The 17,518-nt window shown below is 43.6% G+C and overlaps 1 protein-coding gene across 1 annotated transcript in view; it reads right to left on the reverse strand.

The window, feature by feature from the left end:
• SERINC5 (serine incorporator 5) overlaps nucleotides 1–17,518 on the reverse strand; it is a 91,521-nt gene that overhangs the window by 25,348 nt on the left and 48,655 nt on the right. The window contains exon 3 of the mRNA XM_070411710.1: nucleotides 177–355. Within this exon, the coding sequence (XP_070267811.1) occupies nucleotides 177–355 (179 nt within the window). The remainder of the gene's footprint in view (nucleotides 1–176; nucleotides 356–17,518) is intronic.

Genomic DNA, 17,518 nt, shown 5'->3' on the forward strand with positions numbered 1-17,518 from the left:
CAAATGGGATCCTAGCTCTTCGGCCACTGTGCGGTGACACGTGTTAGTTCCCACCTACCCCAAACCAGTGTCAGCAATTTAAGCGGGAGGGAGAGCAGTCAGAGGTCCCCCGATTACAAGTGGTCCTAGATTACGTTCTGAATAGAAGACCAGGGAAGCGAATGCTGGAGACTTGCCCATTGTGAATGTAGGCTCTGCAGCTTTTGCTGTTGTTGATATTTAAGGTCAGGAGGCAGAAGATAAAGAAGAAACAGGCCATCCCAAAGCAGACTCTATACACCGCAGAATACCCCACCAGCTTCTCACAGGTGTCACCAGCTTTAATGCCTTTACAAATGTCTTCGTAAAAAGGAATCTGAGGAAAAAGAGAAAAGAGTCACCTGTTAGAACTGGGTAAAGGGGCTGTTGTGAAGTGCTGCTTCAGCCTACACGTCTAAGTCCCGTGTGGAAATGCACAGACACTGGTAAGACGGCCCTCGTCCAAAGGCTTTTTCTTAGCTTCCTCTGAATCTTTTTTTTTTTTTTAAATATATTTTATTGATTTTTTACAGAGAGGAAGGGAGAGAGACAGAGAGTTAGAAACATCGATGAGAGAGAGAGACATCGATCAGCTGCCTCCTGCACACCTCCCACTGGGGATGTGCCCGCAACCCAGGTACATGCCCTTGACCGGAATCGAACCTGGGACCTTTCAGTCCACATGCCGACGCTCTATCCACTGAGCCAAACCGGTTTTGGCCCTCTGAATCTTTTTTAAAGATTCAGTGCTCATGATGTACCACTCAGCCTTTACTTCCCCAAATGAATGTGGAAATCCAGCATCAGAATTTTTAATACATGGATATATTTTTCTTGAAATGCATAAATGTATAGCAAAAAAGTGAGAGACTTCTTTCATTCCCACCCCAAAATGTCCTCTCCTCAGGAGAGTTAACAATTTGGTGAATATTTTTATTAGTTTACATACATAAATGTGTGTGTACATATGTATGTATATATACCCCATACTTATACACAGCACACATACATACATACATACATACACTATATAGTACCATATACATTTCTCTCTCTCTCTCTCTCTCTCTCTCTCTCTCTCTCTCACACACACACACACACACACACACACACACAAACAGCTTTATTAAGTAAAAGAGTATATATATTATTCTGTAACTTTTTTCCCCTAATTAATAATAAGCTGTGATATGTAATACCCTTTGTAATACTTTTAGCAATAAAAAAAAAAAAACCAATAAGCTGTGGAGATCTTTCCCTATCCTATCTAATAAAAGACAAAAAGGGTAATTGACCGTACCTTTGCTATACTTCCCATGGGCTAATCAGTGTCATATGCAAATTAACTGCCATCAAAGATGGCGGATAATTTGCATACTGCAGGCAGGGCTGGCCAGCACCAGACGCCATCTGGGCCCCATGTGCGGCCGGGCTTAGGCTGGGCAATCGCATCACCTAAGCCCCACCCCAGCCGGGACCCCCGTGTGCCGCCTAAGCCCCACACTGCTTAGGTCCCACCCCCAGCCGGGACCCCATGGTGATCCCAGAGCAGGCAAGTGCGGCGGGCGGCCCGCCCCCAAGTGGGCCAAGATCGCCATGGCAATCCCAGAGCAGGAAAGTTCTCCACAGGCTGCACCCAGCAGTGCCTGCTCCCGGTCTCTGCAGTGATCCGGTGATCCATGAGCAGGAAAGCGCAGCGTGCAGGCAGCACCCCACCCTGGCCACAGCTCAAGGGAGAGAAAAACATGCAGTGGAGGCCAGGAGCCTGAGAGATCAACACAGAGGGGCGCCTGCCCCAAGCCTCCACGGTGTGGCTGGGGGCAGGCCCCCAGCAGACAGACACACACACACACACAGCGCCTGCTCTGAGCCTCCAATGCGTCTGGGGGCAGGCCCCCAGCGGACACATACACACATACACACACACACACACACACACACACACACACAGGATGCCTGCTCCGAGCCTCTGCTGCCAGACTGTGGCCGTCAGTAGGACATCCGGACTGTGAGAGGGGCAGGCTGGGCTGAGGCAACCCCACCCCCCAGTGCACGAATTTCGTACACTGGGTCTCTAGTTAATATATACAAGCACACCTTTTTAACCACCATATTATCTTTTAGAGTAAGGCTAGATTAAAACTGATAAGCATTCCCACCGATCGTGATGTGATGGGCTCTTGTTTTGCTATCACAAACACTGGTTCAATAACACTGCTGCACATGCCTCATGGCACACATGCCATTATTTATGTAAAATAGACTCCAGGTCCACAAATGGAATCAGTGAGTCAAGTAGTATCTACATTTTAAATTTTGAAGAGATAAAGTCAAATCACACCTTCAAAGGCTGCACCAGTTTATTATATCCCACCAGAACTATCTGAGCCTGCTCAGGTTACCAACCTTAACACCCAATTTAAAGGTAAAAAAACAGCCCTAGGTGGTGTGGCTCAGTGGATAGAGTGTCAGCCTGCAGACTGAAGAGTTCCAGGTTCAATTCTGGTCAGGGGCACATGCTCGGATTGCGGGCTGGGTCCCCAGTAGGGGGCATGGTGTGCAGAGGGCGGCCGATCAATGACTCTCTCTCATCACTGATGTTTCTGTATCTCTTTCCCTCTCCCTTGCTCTCTGAAATCAGTAAAAATCTATTTTATAAAATAAAATAAAGGTAAAAAACACTATCCTGTCTCAATGTCCATTTTCCTCATTACTAGTAAGGTTCACTTTTTTTTCATAAATTTATGGCCATCTGTATTTTTCTTTGTGAATTGGCTGTTAAGTTTTTTCCTGATCCACTGGAGCTATTTATGCATATTAATCTTCTGATGAATGTTGGCAATGGTTTATTCTAGCCCCATTAGAAGGTTTCAAAGTAAAACCTGTTTATATTATCAGAACTGAAATCTTATATAACGAGAACAAGAAGTAAATTTCTATGAACATAGAACATTAAGGATTTAGTCAGTGATTTAAAAAACGTATTTATCAACATCAAAGCTGAACACTCTTCAGAACAGAAAAAAAGTTGAAAACACAGTATAGCTGTAATTCACAAGACAAAAGATAGCACAGAGGGAAAAAAATGACACAAGCTGGAGATAAAATTGAAGCATGATAATTGAGTTTCTTCCCCAGGAAAGATCTTAAAGAAACACTAATAACTGCGGCTATTAAGATTCCCATAAACAAAAGGAAGACTAAACTTAATTGGAGGTCATCTTCCTGACTGGATTCCCTCACCTCAGAAAAGGCCTGTAGCCATGACTATACCTGAATCTCAAACACGTTTTTCCTAAACAAAACATATTTTTCAAAACTACTGCCTCAGGCAAAAATGCATGAAAGACTTCATAAAGAAATATCAAACGTTTTGTAGTCAGCAATTTTTTTTTTTAGAACAGGGCAAGATGTAAATGCATAAAAAGACACTACTGTATTTTTGACCAGGCTATCAAACAAAGTAGCACACATATAGGGTTGCCAGAATGCCTAGGTAAATGTAAATTCCAGATAAATAATGACTGATTGTTTTATTTGTACAGCATTTATTGCTGTGTAATATTCATTCAAATCTTTTCTTCCCTTCCTTCTCTCTTCCACTCTCTCAGCAAAGCTAATTTCTCACACACACCTCAACCACCTGCAACACTTTCATCTATACCAGCCCATCTTTCAACTCCGGCTCTTCTCCACCTCCTGCCCAAACCAACTTCTCTCCTTCTTCTAAAATCTATTTTAAGAAGCATGCTGATGCCAGCAGGCATGAGCTCCTATCCAATCATCCCCCACAAATGCCCTCCCGTGTTGATTCCCAGAGGCCCTTAGGCTCATCAAAGGGTGAGTATGTGGCATGGCATATTTCATCCAAAATAAAAGTAGGTAAACAACCCCCTGCTCCAAATACTAAGGCCTGCTTTATGCTCTGTGGGTGACTGAGTCATTTAGCTTTCAGTAAGTAGTGAGAATTTTTAGGCAAAGAACCTCGAGTTGAACAAGCTGGCAGGATTTAGCAAGGGGAATTTGCTCTGATTAAATATTTGCTGTTCCAAACTCCATCCCAGTTTTGGAAGAAGAAAACATACATCACACACAGATTCCACACCATGGGGTGAGGGAGCTGGGCCTGCTAAGGGTGTTGCCTCTGGGCATCCAAGGACACTGCATCTGTGTTGTTTCTGTACAGACCTGAGGGCCAGTGGCTTCCTCCCAACCCTAAGGCCATCAAACTGAAAGCCACAGATCACCAGCAAGAATAAACAGCTCACTTCCAACCCTAACTCCACCACTAACTTGGGCAAATCACACACCTTCCTGAGCCTCAATGTCCCTTCTCATACTATGAAATACTACTGCCACCCTGTATATCTGAAACTAATCTATAATAATAAAAGCGTGATATGCTAATTAGACCGGACAGCCGGACGACCTTCCAGACGTCCTTCCAGATGTCCTTGTGGACAACCTTCCAGATGAAGCCGCGGCTGCGAGGGCCAAGCCCCTTGCGCGAATTTCGTCCATCGGGCCTCTAGTATAAAATAATATCGAATGCTAACTGTAATGGAAAAATAAAATATTTTAAAGAAAGAATACTGCCACCCACCTCATGAAGTTGCCCTGAGAATTAAATCAGTTAATCTTTGGAAAGTCCTTGCCATAGTTCCTAATCCATAAAACCCATTAAGTAAACTTTCTTAATTCTGAAGTATTATCTTTTTTGTAAAAAGAACTTGGAGGAGGGAGTCAGGCACCTGACATGAACCACTGACTGACTGGTTGATGCATTCAGATTTACACATGGCGGGGAATGAGCATCTCAGAACTCCACAGATGCTCTCTTCACTTCCCAAAGGATTCATATTGAAAGATACAGTATTCACATACTTGTCTTTTGAAGACCTAGTCACCACCCAAATCATGGAAGAGATGTTAAAAACATCAACACAAGAATTAAATTCAGCCCGGCCAGTGTAGATCAGTGGTTGAGGGTTGACCTATGAACCAGGAGGTCATGGTTCAAGTCAGGGCACATGCCTGGGTTTCGGGCTCCATCCCCAATGGAGAACGTGCATGAGGCAACTGGTCAATGATTCTTTCTCATCATTGATGTTTCTATCTCTCCCTCTCCCTTCCCTCAGAAATCAATAAAAATGTATTATTATTGCCCTAACCAGTTTGGCTCAGTGGATAGAGCGTCGACCTGTGGACTGAAAGGTCCCAGGTTCGATTCCTTGGTTTCGGGCACATCCCTAGTAGGAGGTGTGCAAGAAGCAGCTGATCGATGTTTCTCTCTCATTGATATTTCTAACTCTCTATCCCTCTCTCTTCCTCTCAGTAAAAAATCAATAAAATATATTTTTAAAATGTATTATTATTTTTAAAGAATTAAATTCAAAAGGATGGGAATAGGAGAAAATCCACATAATTTGTGCACATAGGAGAAATTAGAGTTAGGCCCCATAACCAACTTTTATCTCAGGCAAATAAATATGGAAATGGAGAAGAGGGATGAAAATCATGTTCCCATAATATCAAAGTATAATTTGGGAGAGATGAGAATATGGCATATTAACAAAGTCAACAATTCTTACATTCCAGATCAAATTTCTAGGGCACTGAATGAAACTAAGATGCAAAGAAAGGTTTGGGCAGCTCAAACCCCCAAAAGATTAGACTTGACCACTACCTTTAACCTCATGATTCTGAGGGCCCCCGATTCTAGTACTGAGGACCAGAACATGTCAGACATTTAAGTTTCTGGTCATAAAAACTAGAAGAACTAGATCTGCATGTTCTGTTTAATATTCCTTATTTGAAAATGAATTTCAGAACCAAGAGCCTCTCCCAGTCTGTCTGCCTCCCCGCTTTCTGATATTCTACTTGTCCTCAAACTTTCTAACACAATACATTTTTCTCTGTGGGTCCATGACAGTGATGTCAGTCTGTTACCCACCAATGGACAGAAGCTGTGAAATGGGAATGCTAACATCAGCTTCCATCCTCCCGCAGACAGCTTCTAGGCAACCAAGGCTCATTTCTCAATAATATTATCTTTGAGGCCCTTTGTGGGATGTGAAGACTATTTAAAAAACAGTAACAAGCCATCCTTGCTTCTCTTTTGTTTGGGTTTCTAGACATTTTGAAGAGAAAAGTCTACATTGTGTCATTATTAAAACTATAGGAGGAACAAAAATTCCTCACGCTGGTTTTATTTGACCCTGACACCTCTGAAATCAGGAACTTAATGCCCCCACAGTTGCTCCTCCTAATCTTGGAAGCAGGCCCCTCCACCATGGGGATCAAATGGCCACAATATGATTAGACAGTCAGGAAACAATTCTAATCAAACTTGAAATAACAAGCTTTCATTCTGAACAAAACAATTCACCGAGGGCTGACTCATTATGGTGGTGGGAAGGGCTCTCCCACAGAAGGGGACCAGGGATCTGCTAATGTCAGCCTCTGTTCTAAGAATTAGGTAACATCAAAGGCGGAATGCACAAAGAAGAACCACACCACTTACTGATCTTGAAGGAGAACTGAGAGTCAATTTCAATGAAAACTTATGAACTGTTCAAAGAGGCAATAGCACTGGGGGTTGGGGGTCATGGAATGGTAGATCCTGTCTGCTGATTTGATGTGACCTATCCAGGTATGGGCTTTGTGTTAGCAGGAAGATATGATTATTCCCCACTCCCACCCCCACCCACAGAACATGGTTTAATGAAGGACATTGTGCTGCCCTGAAAGAAACAAGGCCTGCTGAAGGATGCCACTTAAACAGAGATGCTGAGGTTTCTATAACAGGAGGACTGAATGTCTCAACAGACAAAGCTTTCTATTTATTTGGACCGCTTAATCAAACAAAAGACAGTGAGCCCCAAATCAGCTCTTGTCGTGAATGTCTAAGCCTGGCATACAGTGGTGTCGTATGTGCAAATTCAACGACGTGCCATGACTGTCTTCTGTAAATATTTTTTTAAACCCAGTGAAATTATTACGTACTATACATTACACATAATACATTTGAACATATAGGATAGCAAGAGTTTGACCATTCACATCTGCTGTATTACAGGTATTATCCTAGGTTGTGGGGATACAAGCAGTGAATAAAACAAGTTAAGAAAATCCATGCTAACAGGGAGCTAACTTTTAGTGAAATGCTATACCCACAAAACCATGGGTGCTCTACTTCATGGATACTTCAAGCATTTTCATGGTTAATTTTCACTATTCATTATTTTTCACCATAGGTGGGGCATGAGAATCTAATAACCCCCAAAAGATTAGATTTGACCATTACCTTTAATCTCATGATTTTGAGGGCCCCCGATTCTAGTACTGAGGACCAGAACATGTGAGGCATTTAAGTTTCTGGCCCAGCATCTTTCCCATTTTACCATTTATTAGACTTAGAATTGGGGGTACCCAGCAACAAGGAAACTAAAATACACTTATTTTCTCCATTCCTACTTCTTCCTGATCTCCAAAAGGCTTGGTTTGGCTACATAAGTAGAATACTAATTATCTATACCTGAGAATGCTCTCAAAAGGCCACAGAGAATAAGACATACATACTGTTAAACACATCATGCTAAATTTATTGCTACATTATTCTTGCCTAATCCACCCAGTGTGTGGTTCACGCAGCCCAGTTAACTGCAACTTAAGCAAATATTATGGTATCCTCAGCACAAAGCTTAGGCCATTGAAGTTCCCCCTGTGGTGAGAAGGGGAAAATTTAACTGCATATGACATGCACAGAGCCACTGAAGATCTAACACAGGACTCAGCAAATGACAGCTCCTGCTTATGTAAATAAAGTTTTATTGGAACACAGCCATGCTCATTTGTTGGCACATTGTTTTGGCTGCTTATGCGCTACAATGGCAGAGTTAAGCAGTTGCTAGAGACCACATGGCCCTCAAAGCCAAAAATGTTTTGTAGCTAGATCTTCACAGGACAAGTTCACCCACCCAGGGACCACCAGGAAGACTAGCTAAGAAGTTGTGCAGAACTGCTGAAATATAAATTAGCATCTCAAAGGCAAATGACAACTGGTGATAACTTACTCTACAGATCAAAAGCCAAAGGACCAGCAGAGAGCACAGCAGCTCATTTGGGTGCCTTCTGAGTGTCCCAACACCCTGCCCTGCCTTCTCCACACCTCAGACTCAATGCTGTCCCCAACTGGAAATTGTGCTTAAGAATCCAACCATACGTCTCCCACATTTTTAAAAAATATATCTTTATTGAGGGGAGGGGAGGGGAGGGGAGGGGAGGAGAGGGGAGGGGAGAGGGGGAGAGGGGGAGAGAGAGAGAGAGAGAGAGAGAGAAACATCAATAATGAGTGAGAATCATCCATCAGTTGCATACCCCATACTGGGGATCAAGCCCGCAACCCAGGCACGTGCCCTGACCAGGGAATCAAACAGTGACCTCCTGGCTCATAGGTCGACCGATGCTCAACCACTGAGCCATGCTGGCCGGGCTCCACATGTCATTTGGAAAGCAGCAAAGTAAGTTTTTAATTCCTCTGCCTATATAAACAGTTTTTTGGAAGGGGCGTGGAGGGAATGGGGGAAGACAAGCCTGCAAGTGCCAATGCTTTTTCTGTGGGTCAGAGCCCTCAACAGCTCTAACAGAAAAAAGTCCTCACATCTGTTATGCAAACAGCCTGTGGAACCAAAAATAAAATCCACACTGATGAAAGCCGGCATGTCAAGAGATAATTGTAGACTTATTTTAAGACTGTAGAAACAGCCTCACCGAAATTTAAAAACCACACCCCAAAATAATGAACCCCCTTGGGATTAAGCTCAGCCCTGCTTTAGAGGGATGTAACACACTTCATTCCCTTTTAAAAACCTCCCACCTCACCTCAGCCCCCAGACTCCAGACAAGGAAGGGGAGTAAGCATTCCTGAGTTCTGATATGACCCAAAGGTCAACGGAGTGATAGTTGAGCTGACACCACTGTTTCCTATATATAGTCTCTAAAGCAGTTCTCATATTTTCAGTTTTCAAACACAACTGTGTACACACCCAGTCTAACTTTGTGGAGCTCTTTCTGTATATACAGGGTGGGGCAAAAGTAGTTTTACAGTTCTGAGTACATGAAACACAGTTTGTTCTTGTATTACTGTTAATTACTGTATAATTTTCTGTCCAAACAACTATAAACCTACTTCTGCCCCACCCTGTACTTACCACACTGTTCGCATTTTCCCTACCTGAGGTGCCGTTCTAAGAACAAAGACTATGTGCTACTCAGACCCATATCCCTGTTCTCGACCCATTCCCTAGACAGCCACATAAACTGACGCCAGGTTGCAGTAAAAGGAAAGAGAGCATATATTTCAAAGATACTGTTGAAAAAAGAACGGGCAGCTGGTGCTCAAAAATCCAAGCTCCTTGATAATTTGCAAACGGGGACTGTTACAGGTAAAAGTTATGAGTAAGGAGTTCAGGGTCATGGGCTGTGTTGATTGGTCAGTTATAGGGTTCCATGGTTTTCCTCATGTAAATTATTTCTCCCCTGGCATCACATTGTCATTCTGTTTGGGGTCCTTGTTACTGGGGTCAAGAGGTCTTCCTGTTTCCAAACAAACCAGAGTTCTGCAACCCATCTCGGGACTGTCAGTCAGTTCTGTTACTTTCAGAGCAGAAAAACAGATCAATCCATCTTGAGCTTAAAGGGCCACATCCTTTCCTTATGTCACGCAATATACTGCCTGAAACCTGTTTTACAGGAAGATCTCCAGGCTCCTGGACACGGCTGTATTCTTTATTAATCTTTAAATAGAAATCATGACAGCCAGCTCTGGGGGCAAAAGGCATTTTTCCTTTCATGTTTTAAGTCGTTCTGGCTGGACTAATAATCAAATCAACAGAGGCAGATTAATAGGAGAAAGTGTGCAAAGTCTATTATATGAATGTATATTCGGGGGCCATAAGAATAGAGACCCAAAGTACTGCTGGGTAAAAAAATAAAATTAATAATAATAATAATAGAAAAAAACGAAGTACTGCTGGGTAGCTGAGATTTATGTGACATTTCTAAGCTAAGAAGACAGCTGGGTAGGAAAGGCAGGTCCATGGCCAAGGAAAAGCAAATGCTTGGTGAGCAAATGTTTGCTGACATCTCTGTATGAATGGCCCTCCTGGAACAGATCCTCCATCTACACTCCTTCTAGGCAGTAGGGGGAAAGGTTTTTTCTGAGTCTTTTGTTTCCCAATACTCAACCAGCTTAAAATCAATATCCCAAAAGCCACATCTTGGGGGTGGCAAACACTGCTTCCCTTCACAGCAGAGCTAATTTAACATGTTTGACTAGAAGTTAAATGTGAGTAATTTTTATAATGTGTTATTGTTTTTCATCCGAACACCTCCCGGGGAAGGAAGGAAGGGGGGGGAGGGGGGGAGGGGGGGGAGGGAGGGAGGGAGGAGGGATGACTTACATGACTTAAAAGGTTTTTTAAAACATGAACTCGGATTACAGTTTACCCAACTAACACTATCACCTACTTTTGAACTTTGTGTAAAGTATCAAGACTCAACTAGTCACAATATTTATGTTTCCTGCTCCCAAGCTTTCTGAGGCTACTGTCACTTAGTTTGTTGTGTGTTGTGGCATTTGTCCATTCCCTCTGGGCCATGTTTGTAATGACAAAACTGTTCATTTCTAACTGTAAGCACCTATCTGTCCTATTTATCTGCAGACCACTCCAAGGCCCCATCTGAGGACAGTTGCTTAATAGATGCTTTTGATGATGACAGAAAAAAAGGGTTAGGAAAACTTCAGTTCTCACATCTTATCTTTCTTCCCGTCCCACAGCCAGACACATCCTGAAACAGAGATCCTGTTAATGTCTGATGCCCCTCACCCCCACCCTAGACCCCCAAACGCTTTGGGTAATGGATCCTGCAGACCAAGGACAATAACTATTGTTTCTTGTTTTGGGGCTCCTGGCAAGCTCATTATTGCTGGACAAGGATCAAATCTCTTTGTCTTTGATTCAGACTCAAAAAACCCAAACACACACACACACAAAAACCTCACAGCGGGCTATCCATTAGTTCAAATCCCTGCCTGTAGCACAAAACCATTTCCCACCATCATTACCCAGAATTCACTAGTGCGGAGGGTGAAACCCCAGCAATGAGAGAAGCCAAGGATGGGAGTGTTGCCGGAACTCTCTTTTCTCCCATGTGGCGTTATGTCTGGATGGAATTTAAACCACAGATAGACTTGCTTGGAAACCCAGGAGGACTGAAGAGGTGGAACCTTCCCACAGGGAAACTGATTCGGCCACGATGGGAACCTTCCCTCCGTGTTCTACAGGGACCTTGACATCGGACGGCCCAAACCCACCTTTAACCTCACTGATACACTTGGCACAGGCGAGGAGAACAACGAACTCAGATGCTGTTCAGAAAGAGAACTTCTGAAAGGCATTCTGTCTTGGCTGAATTTTAACACAATGCTCCAGAACCAAAGAACTGGGTCAGCAATATGTTATACATGTTTGCTAATGACGCTTGCTCTGACATAAAAACATAAAACACCAGCTAAGAACAGAGAGTCTGCTCTAGAGTTCAACATCCCATAGCAACACCTGGTGCTAGGTCTCAGGTACACTGTCCTCTGAACGCTCAACCAGTAAACACCACAGCCAAAACAAGAGCCCACTCTCCCGCTTCAGCCTGAGCACCTGCCATTCTCTGCTGGGACAAACTACATGGTGTTCTGGATCAAAGTGGAATATTTTTCACTGCTGATGCTTGTTTACTTTAAAAAGGTGATTACACCAAACACAACTCGAAGGCAGCGTGTATTTTACATGCAAAGCCAGCGAATAAATAAATTCCAGATTTGTGGTTGCCCCCATTTTCTACCAGACTGAGTCAGTTGTTCCTTGAGCCCAGCTTTTAGCTTTCACAACAGGAAGGAGGTGGGGTGTGGTGGGGGAGGGGGTGGAAGATAAGAAAGCTGCCAAAAGTGCCAGGTGGTACTGTTTCCAGAAGAAATACTTCTCCCTCACCACAAACTCCAGAAGAAAGATTAGGAATCGGGAGGAAGGATAGCTTTAAGGCTTTTCCTGTTACTTCTATGAATATTTGCACAGCAACCAAACCTAGTCACATAGGCAGAAAAAGCAGCAGTCCTGGGTTCTAACGCTACCTCTACCGCATGTCAGAGCCTTAGACAAGCCCGCTCCCCGTGTCAAATGAGGGGGTTGGTTCAGATTATGACTAGATTCTCCCACTTTAAAAAGCTAACGCTCTATTCAAATTATACTCTAAGAGAGATCATTGTTTTCTCTGCTTAACACTGCATGACATTTTCTATCTTTTCACAGGGCAGACACTCAGCATAAATGTGAGTTGCCTCCTTTTTTTCCATTTTTTATCTAACTAGATCCTTAGTAACTCAGTTTTATGTATTTCTTTAATCCTCTGTGACTAGCACAGAGAGGGCTTTCCCACAAACAATACTTACTCTAATGCAGATATATACATATATAGACTAACCACAGCCAGAAACTAAAGAGCTACCCCGAGAAAACAAGAGAATGAGAGGGGTGGGGGCAGTTTTTAAGGCTCAGGCACGGAGATGATCACTTCGTTCTGGGTGATGAATAACAAGATGTGAGTGTGGCCTTGGGACTAGAATGTCTACAAATAACCTCCTGACTCACTTTCATTTACTTTCACATAATCTGATATTACTACTGCTATTATACATTAATTTCTCATCATTGCATCTCCTCCTTCCTCCTTCTGGTAAAGACAATGAGACACGTGGCAGTGACAATGACTGAGAAATGCATACCAAAAAAGAAATTTTATATGTCATCCCCAGGGTATGAAAATACAGACCGGATTTTCTGAATAAATAGAGAAAAATCCTTGAAGCCCATTTACTTGAAGTTAAGGGAATAAATCTCATTTTGGTACATCAGTATAAAGCTGATAAATATATTAGAGATCCTTCCCTAAGACCCCACCTAAATACCCTGCCTTTAAAACTCCCCAAAACTAAGGCCCCAGCCTGGCCGGGGTGGCTCAATGGTTGAGTACTGACCCACGAACCCCCTATACTTGTCCCCAAGACCCCCTTTTCTCTGACATCTTAGTGAGCCAAAGCAGCTCAGCCCTAGGCTCATTTCCCCACCTAGTCCCTCTCGGATTATCCTTGCTACACTGTCCTCAGCTTTAATAAATGTCCTCTAACATTCACCTGGACTCATGTTGTGAAATTTTTCCTACACACGTGAAGAACCCACACACCACCGGCCAGCCCTAGGCAGATCCCTCAGGGCCAGGTCCCTTTTCCAGTAACAGGGAGAGGGCTAGGTGATGGATTTAACTTGGGGAAGGAGGGGTCTCATTTAGATTCAAGTTGGGGTCCCACCTCCACCCTACATTAGTCCCGACGTTGAGTGGTCCATAGAGCCCAGTGCACCACAGTGATCAGGACAATTTTTAACCCTACCAGACTGCTGTACCGATTTTTTGGTAATTTCCGAATCTGCCGCTATACCGCTGTACCTAATTTTCGGTACTTTGCCTATACCTATTTTCTACAATGTCTCCAAGTTCCATCTTATTCTAACACTTGTTTGCATGTAACTAACATTTTTCTATATCATGTTGGTTTTTTCTCTTTAATGTTCAGGAGCCCAGGTATAGGTTCAGGGCCTCAGGTCTGGTAGGGTTAAACAGTTACTTGGATAAATATGCCAGATCCCAACATGCAAAGGGGTAGACTAGTTATGACTGAGAAGGGTTTCTGAGGTCTTGGCCTGGGGCTATGCATGTAGTTTGGCACAGACCACTCCAGCACACTGAGCTACTTCTATACTGCCCACCAGGATGGGTGAGATAGAGCCCTGCCCATTTTGACACTTTCAGCCCTTTCAAACACGTGTGAACTCAAAGGATTTAAGTTATTTCAGGAGTTGCAAATTCAAATGCCTTTGGGGTGTTGGCTGGAGGTGGGGGAGTGGGGGGAGACTAGGGTTAGGGGGAAGTAAGGGGAGTAGGGGAAGATGTGAGATAGGCTATAAGCAAGCATCTGGGACTGGAGTCTTTGTTGAACTATATAGCAGGTTAGCCCTTCTAAAGGCAGCCCAATTTATTTATTTATTTTTATTGCCCTAACAAAAGTCAGTGATGGGGAACCTTTTGAGTTTGGCGTGTCAGCATTTTGAAAAACCCTAACTTAACTCTGGTGCCGTGTCACATATAGAAATTTTTTGATATTTGCAACCATAGTAAAACAAAGACTTATATTTTTGATATTTGTTTTATATATTTAAATGCCATTTAACAAAGAAAAATCAACCCAAAAAATGAGTTCGCGTGTCACCTCTGACACGTGTGTCATAGGTTCACCATCACTGCTATAGGCCAATTCACAACTCCTAGGCTAAGAGAGTTCCACGTTTAACTGAAATTGCAGGTGTGGCTCTGGCTAATGGGTGGGGCTCGGGGCTGGGACTCTAAAGGGCAGGCATGCTTACTTTCATCAAGTCCAGGGAGAGAATGGAATTCAGGAACTACTTTGAAGACTCAGAGGAAACTGCAGTCCTGGGTCCCCCTCTTATCTGCATCCTGTTAGGTCTTGTCCAATGTTCCTTTGAAGCCCACTCTACCCTGCAACATTATCACCCTGGGCTGCGAAGAACCAATAAGCTCTTTCATCCAAAGAGAGAATAATAACACAGGAGTGCTGTTCCCACATTACAACTCACTCAGAGGAAAACTGACCCAGACCAGACAGAGTGGAAAATAATGTGTCAAGTAAAACACGTTTCCTAAAGAGATCACGTAAGATTAGAAAGAAAGCATAATGCCTTCTAAAACCATTGAGGGAACAAGAAAAAGATGGCTATCAAAATAAATATCTTAGCCGAGTCAATGTGGCTCAGTGGTTGAGTATCGACCCATTAACCAGGAGGTCACGGTTTGATTCCTAGTCAGGACACATGTCGGGATTGCCAACTTGATCCCCAGTATGGGGTGTGCAGGAGGCAGCGATCAATGATTCTCTCTCCTCATTGATGTTTCTATCTCTCTCTCCCTCTCCATTCCTCTCTGAAATCAATAAAAATACATTTTAAAAATAAATAAACAAGCAAACAAACAAACAAACAAACAAACATCTTAGTGACCTCTTTTCCCATTACAAGGAATAATTCTTCAAATTTTAAATTTAAAATAAACATACAATGGGGGGGTGGGGGGAGAGAAACAGTCTTCCGCATTGTGGAAGATGTATTTTGGTTCTGAAAAAATTAAAATGTGGAAATTGAGCCATCTCGGGCACCACCTATTACCCATCTCAATGAATCAGAGCAGCCCAGGCACCAAGTGGAACGTGGATGAGGAAAATGGATCTAAGATGCTTCAGGTTAGGAACATGCAAGGCTCCTCCCACCTGGGCCAGGCGTACTGACCTCGCAGGGAAGAAGGTCTGAGGGCCACATGGGTCACCTGTCCCCCCCCTTGGTTTTAGGGGCCCCTCTTCCACAGAAAACAAGGAGTCCTTTCTCCGCTCTCCCAAAGTGCCCGTAGCTTCCCAGGGCGCCCCAAACTCAAATGGAGAAGTTACGTCTTGATTTAGTGGTGCAAGTCGGAAGGCCTAAATCCCTCACTCATTTATTTATTTATTTATTTTTGGCATTCTACGTTCTAAAATGGATTTTTAATCCCCAGGCATCAAATATGGCAAGACTCTACCACTTGAATGACATGGTAACAGACATGAATGACTTGCAATCAAATGGGGAAATGCTCCAGGAGACAAAATCACACCCTATTCAACCAGCACAGCAGCGCTTCCTCTGAGCCAAAGCTCCCACGGGAAAGAGGAGCGCCCCTAGTGGGAAGAAGCAGGGCGAAGTTTGGCCCAGCAGCTCCTTGTAGCTCCCTCTTGTTCAAACTTAAAACAGAGCACATTCTGACACCAAGGCAAAAACTGAAAATAAGTGAAAAGGCTGCTGCCCTCGTGTTCTTAACTCATATAACAAAGGCCCACCTGGCTTTGGACAGAGACCTGTCCATGGCACATGAATGCTGGGTAGGAGGCAACTGCACACTCCCTTCCGGCCTGTTACCAGCATACATGCTTTTTCCTCCTCCCATCACAACTCAAACATTCCCACAGGCCAACAATGAGGGGGCGAGGACTTCAGCAGAGGCCCAGTGTGCTTCCCCATAAGGGGATCTTTCAACACCCACCCTCAAGCACCGCCTGAGGATGAGATCAGACTCTATTCTATAGGCCATGAAACAAGCTGACTTTGTGATCAGCTGGCCGGCCTCCTGTGAGGCCTTAATGATGGAAAAGGATTGGTTTCGCCCACAGGGACCTCATTCCCTATGCAGGAAGCTTAGCCAAACCATTTTTAAATAAGTACATTCAGGGACAGGCAAAGAAACATTTATAAGAGCCTCTATGAAGCTCCCATTTATAAGAACCCCTTCTCCCTCTCCTCCCTTCCTCCCTCTGCTCTGACCCCAAATCACACCACATACACAGTCGCACACACACACACCACTGCTGGGTCCACTGTCCTAAGTATTTCTGTCTGTTTCTCTGATGACAGCCTCCTCCTCTATAATGAATCTACAATGGCTACCCATTTAACATCAGACCATGGTCAAATGACACACCTGAGCACTGAAATTCCTGAAAGACTTGGTCATTTTACCTACTCATGTCTACTCTTTGTCCTTCTACACATGTCTGTTCTTGTTGTTTTCTCTTCTCTCTACCTGTACAGTTTAGTCACTAAGAACACATTCTGCCTGGGTTCAAATCCCAACTCCACCAACCAGAAGTGGAGACCTTGAGTTAGGTACTTACATGACTCAATGCCTCAGTTTCCTCCTCTGGTGAGTAGAACAGTGACAAATGAGATGACACAGGTGAAAGTTCAGAATAAAACCTGGCACATGGTATCACCCAATAAATACTAGCAATTAAGACACTCATTATCACACAAGCCACTTCCTCCATGAAGCCTTCCCTAGCAACACGACTCAATATCTTCTGTTTCTTAAATGTTCTACAAACATCAGAAATCATAGATACTGGCCGGAGTTTTTCCAGACTATTTCACAGGGCAGGTTAGAAGGATGGTAATTCAAATGTTAAAATTATTATTATAAAAATCACATCCTAAAATATGTACCTGTAGCCCAGCTGGCATGGCTCAGTGGTTGAGCATCTACTTATGAACAAGGAGGTCACGGTTCGATTCCCAGTCACAGGGCACATGCCCAGGCTGTGGTCTCGATTCCCAGTGTGGAGCGTGCAAGAGGCAGCCAATCAATGATTCTCTCTCATCACTGATGTTTCTATCTCTCTCTCCTCCTCCCTTCCTCTCTGAAAGTAATAAAAATAAATAAATAATACATACATATATGCATACATGTGGCCTGTATACATACAGGCTCCAAAGTGATCGCTACCTCCAGTAACAAC

Source organism: Myotis yumanensis, unplaced genomic scaffold, assembly GCF_028538775.1.
Source record: "Myotis yumanensis isolate MYYU_CA2020_CCGP unplaced genomic scaffold, mMyoYum1.0.hap1 SCAF_4, whole genome shotgun sequence".
Taxonomy (NCBI): domain Eukaryota; kingdom Metazoa; phylum Chordata; class Mammalia; order Chiroptera; family Vespertilionidae; genus Myotis; species Myotis yumanensis.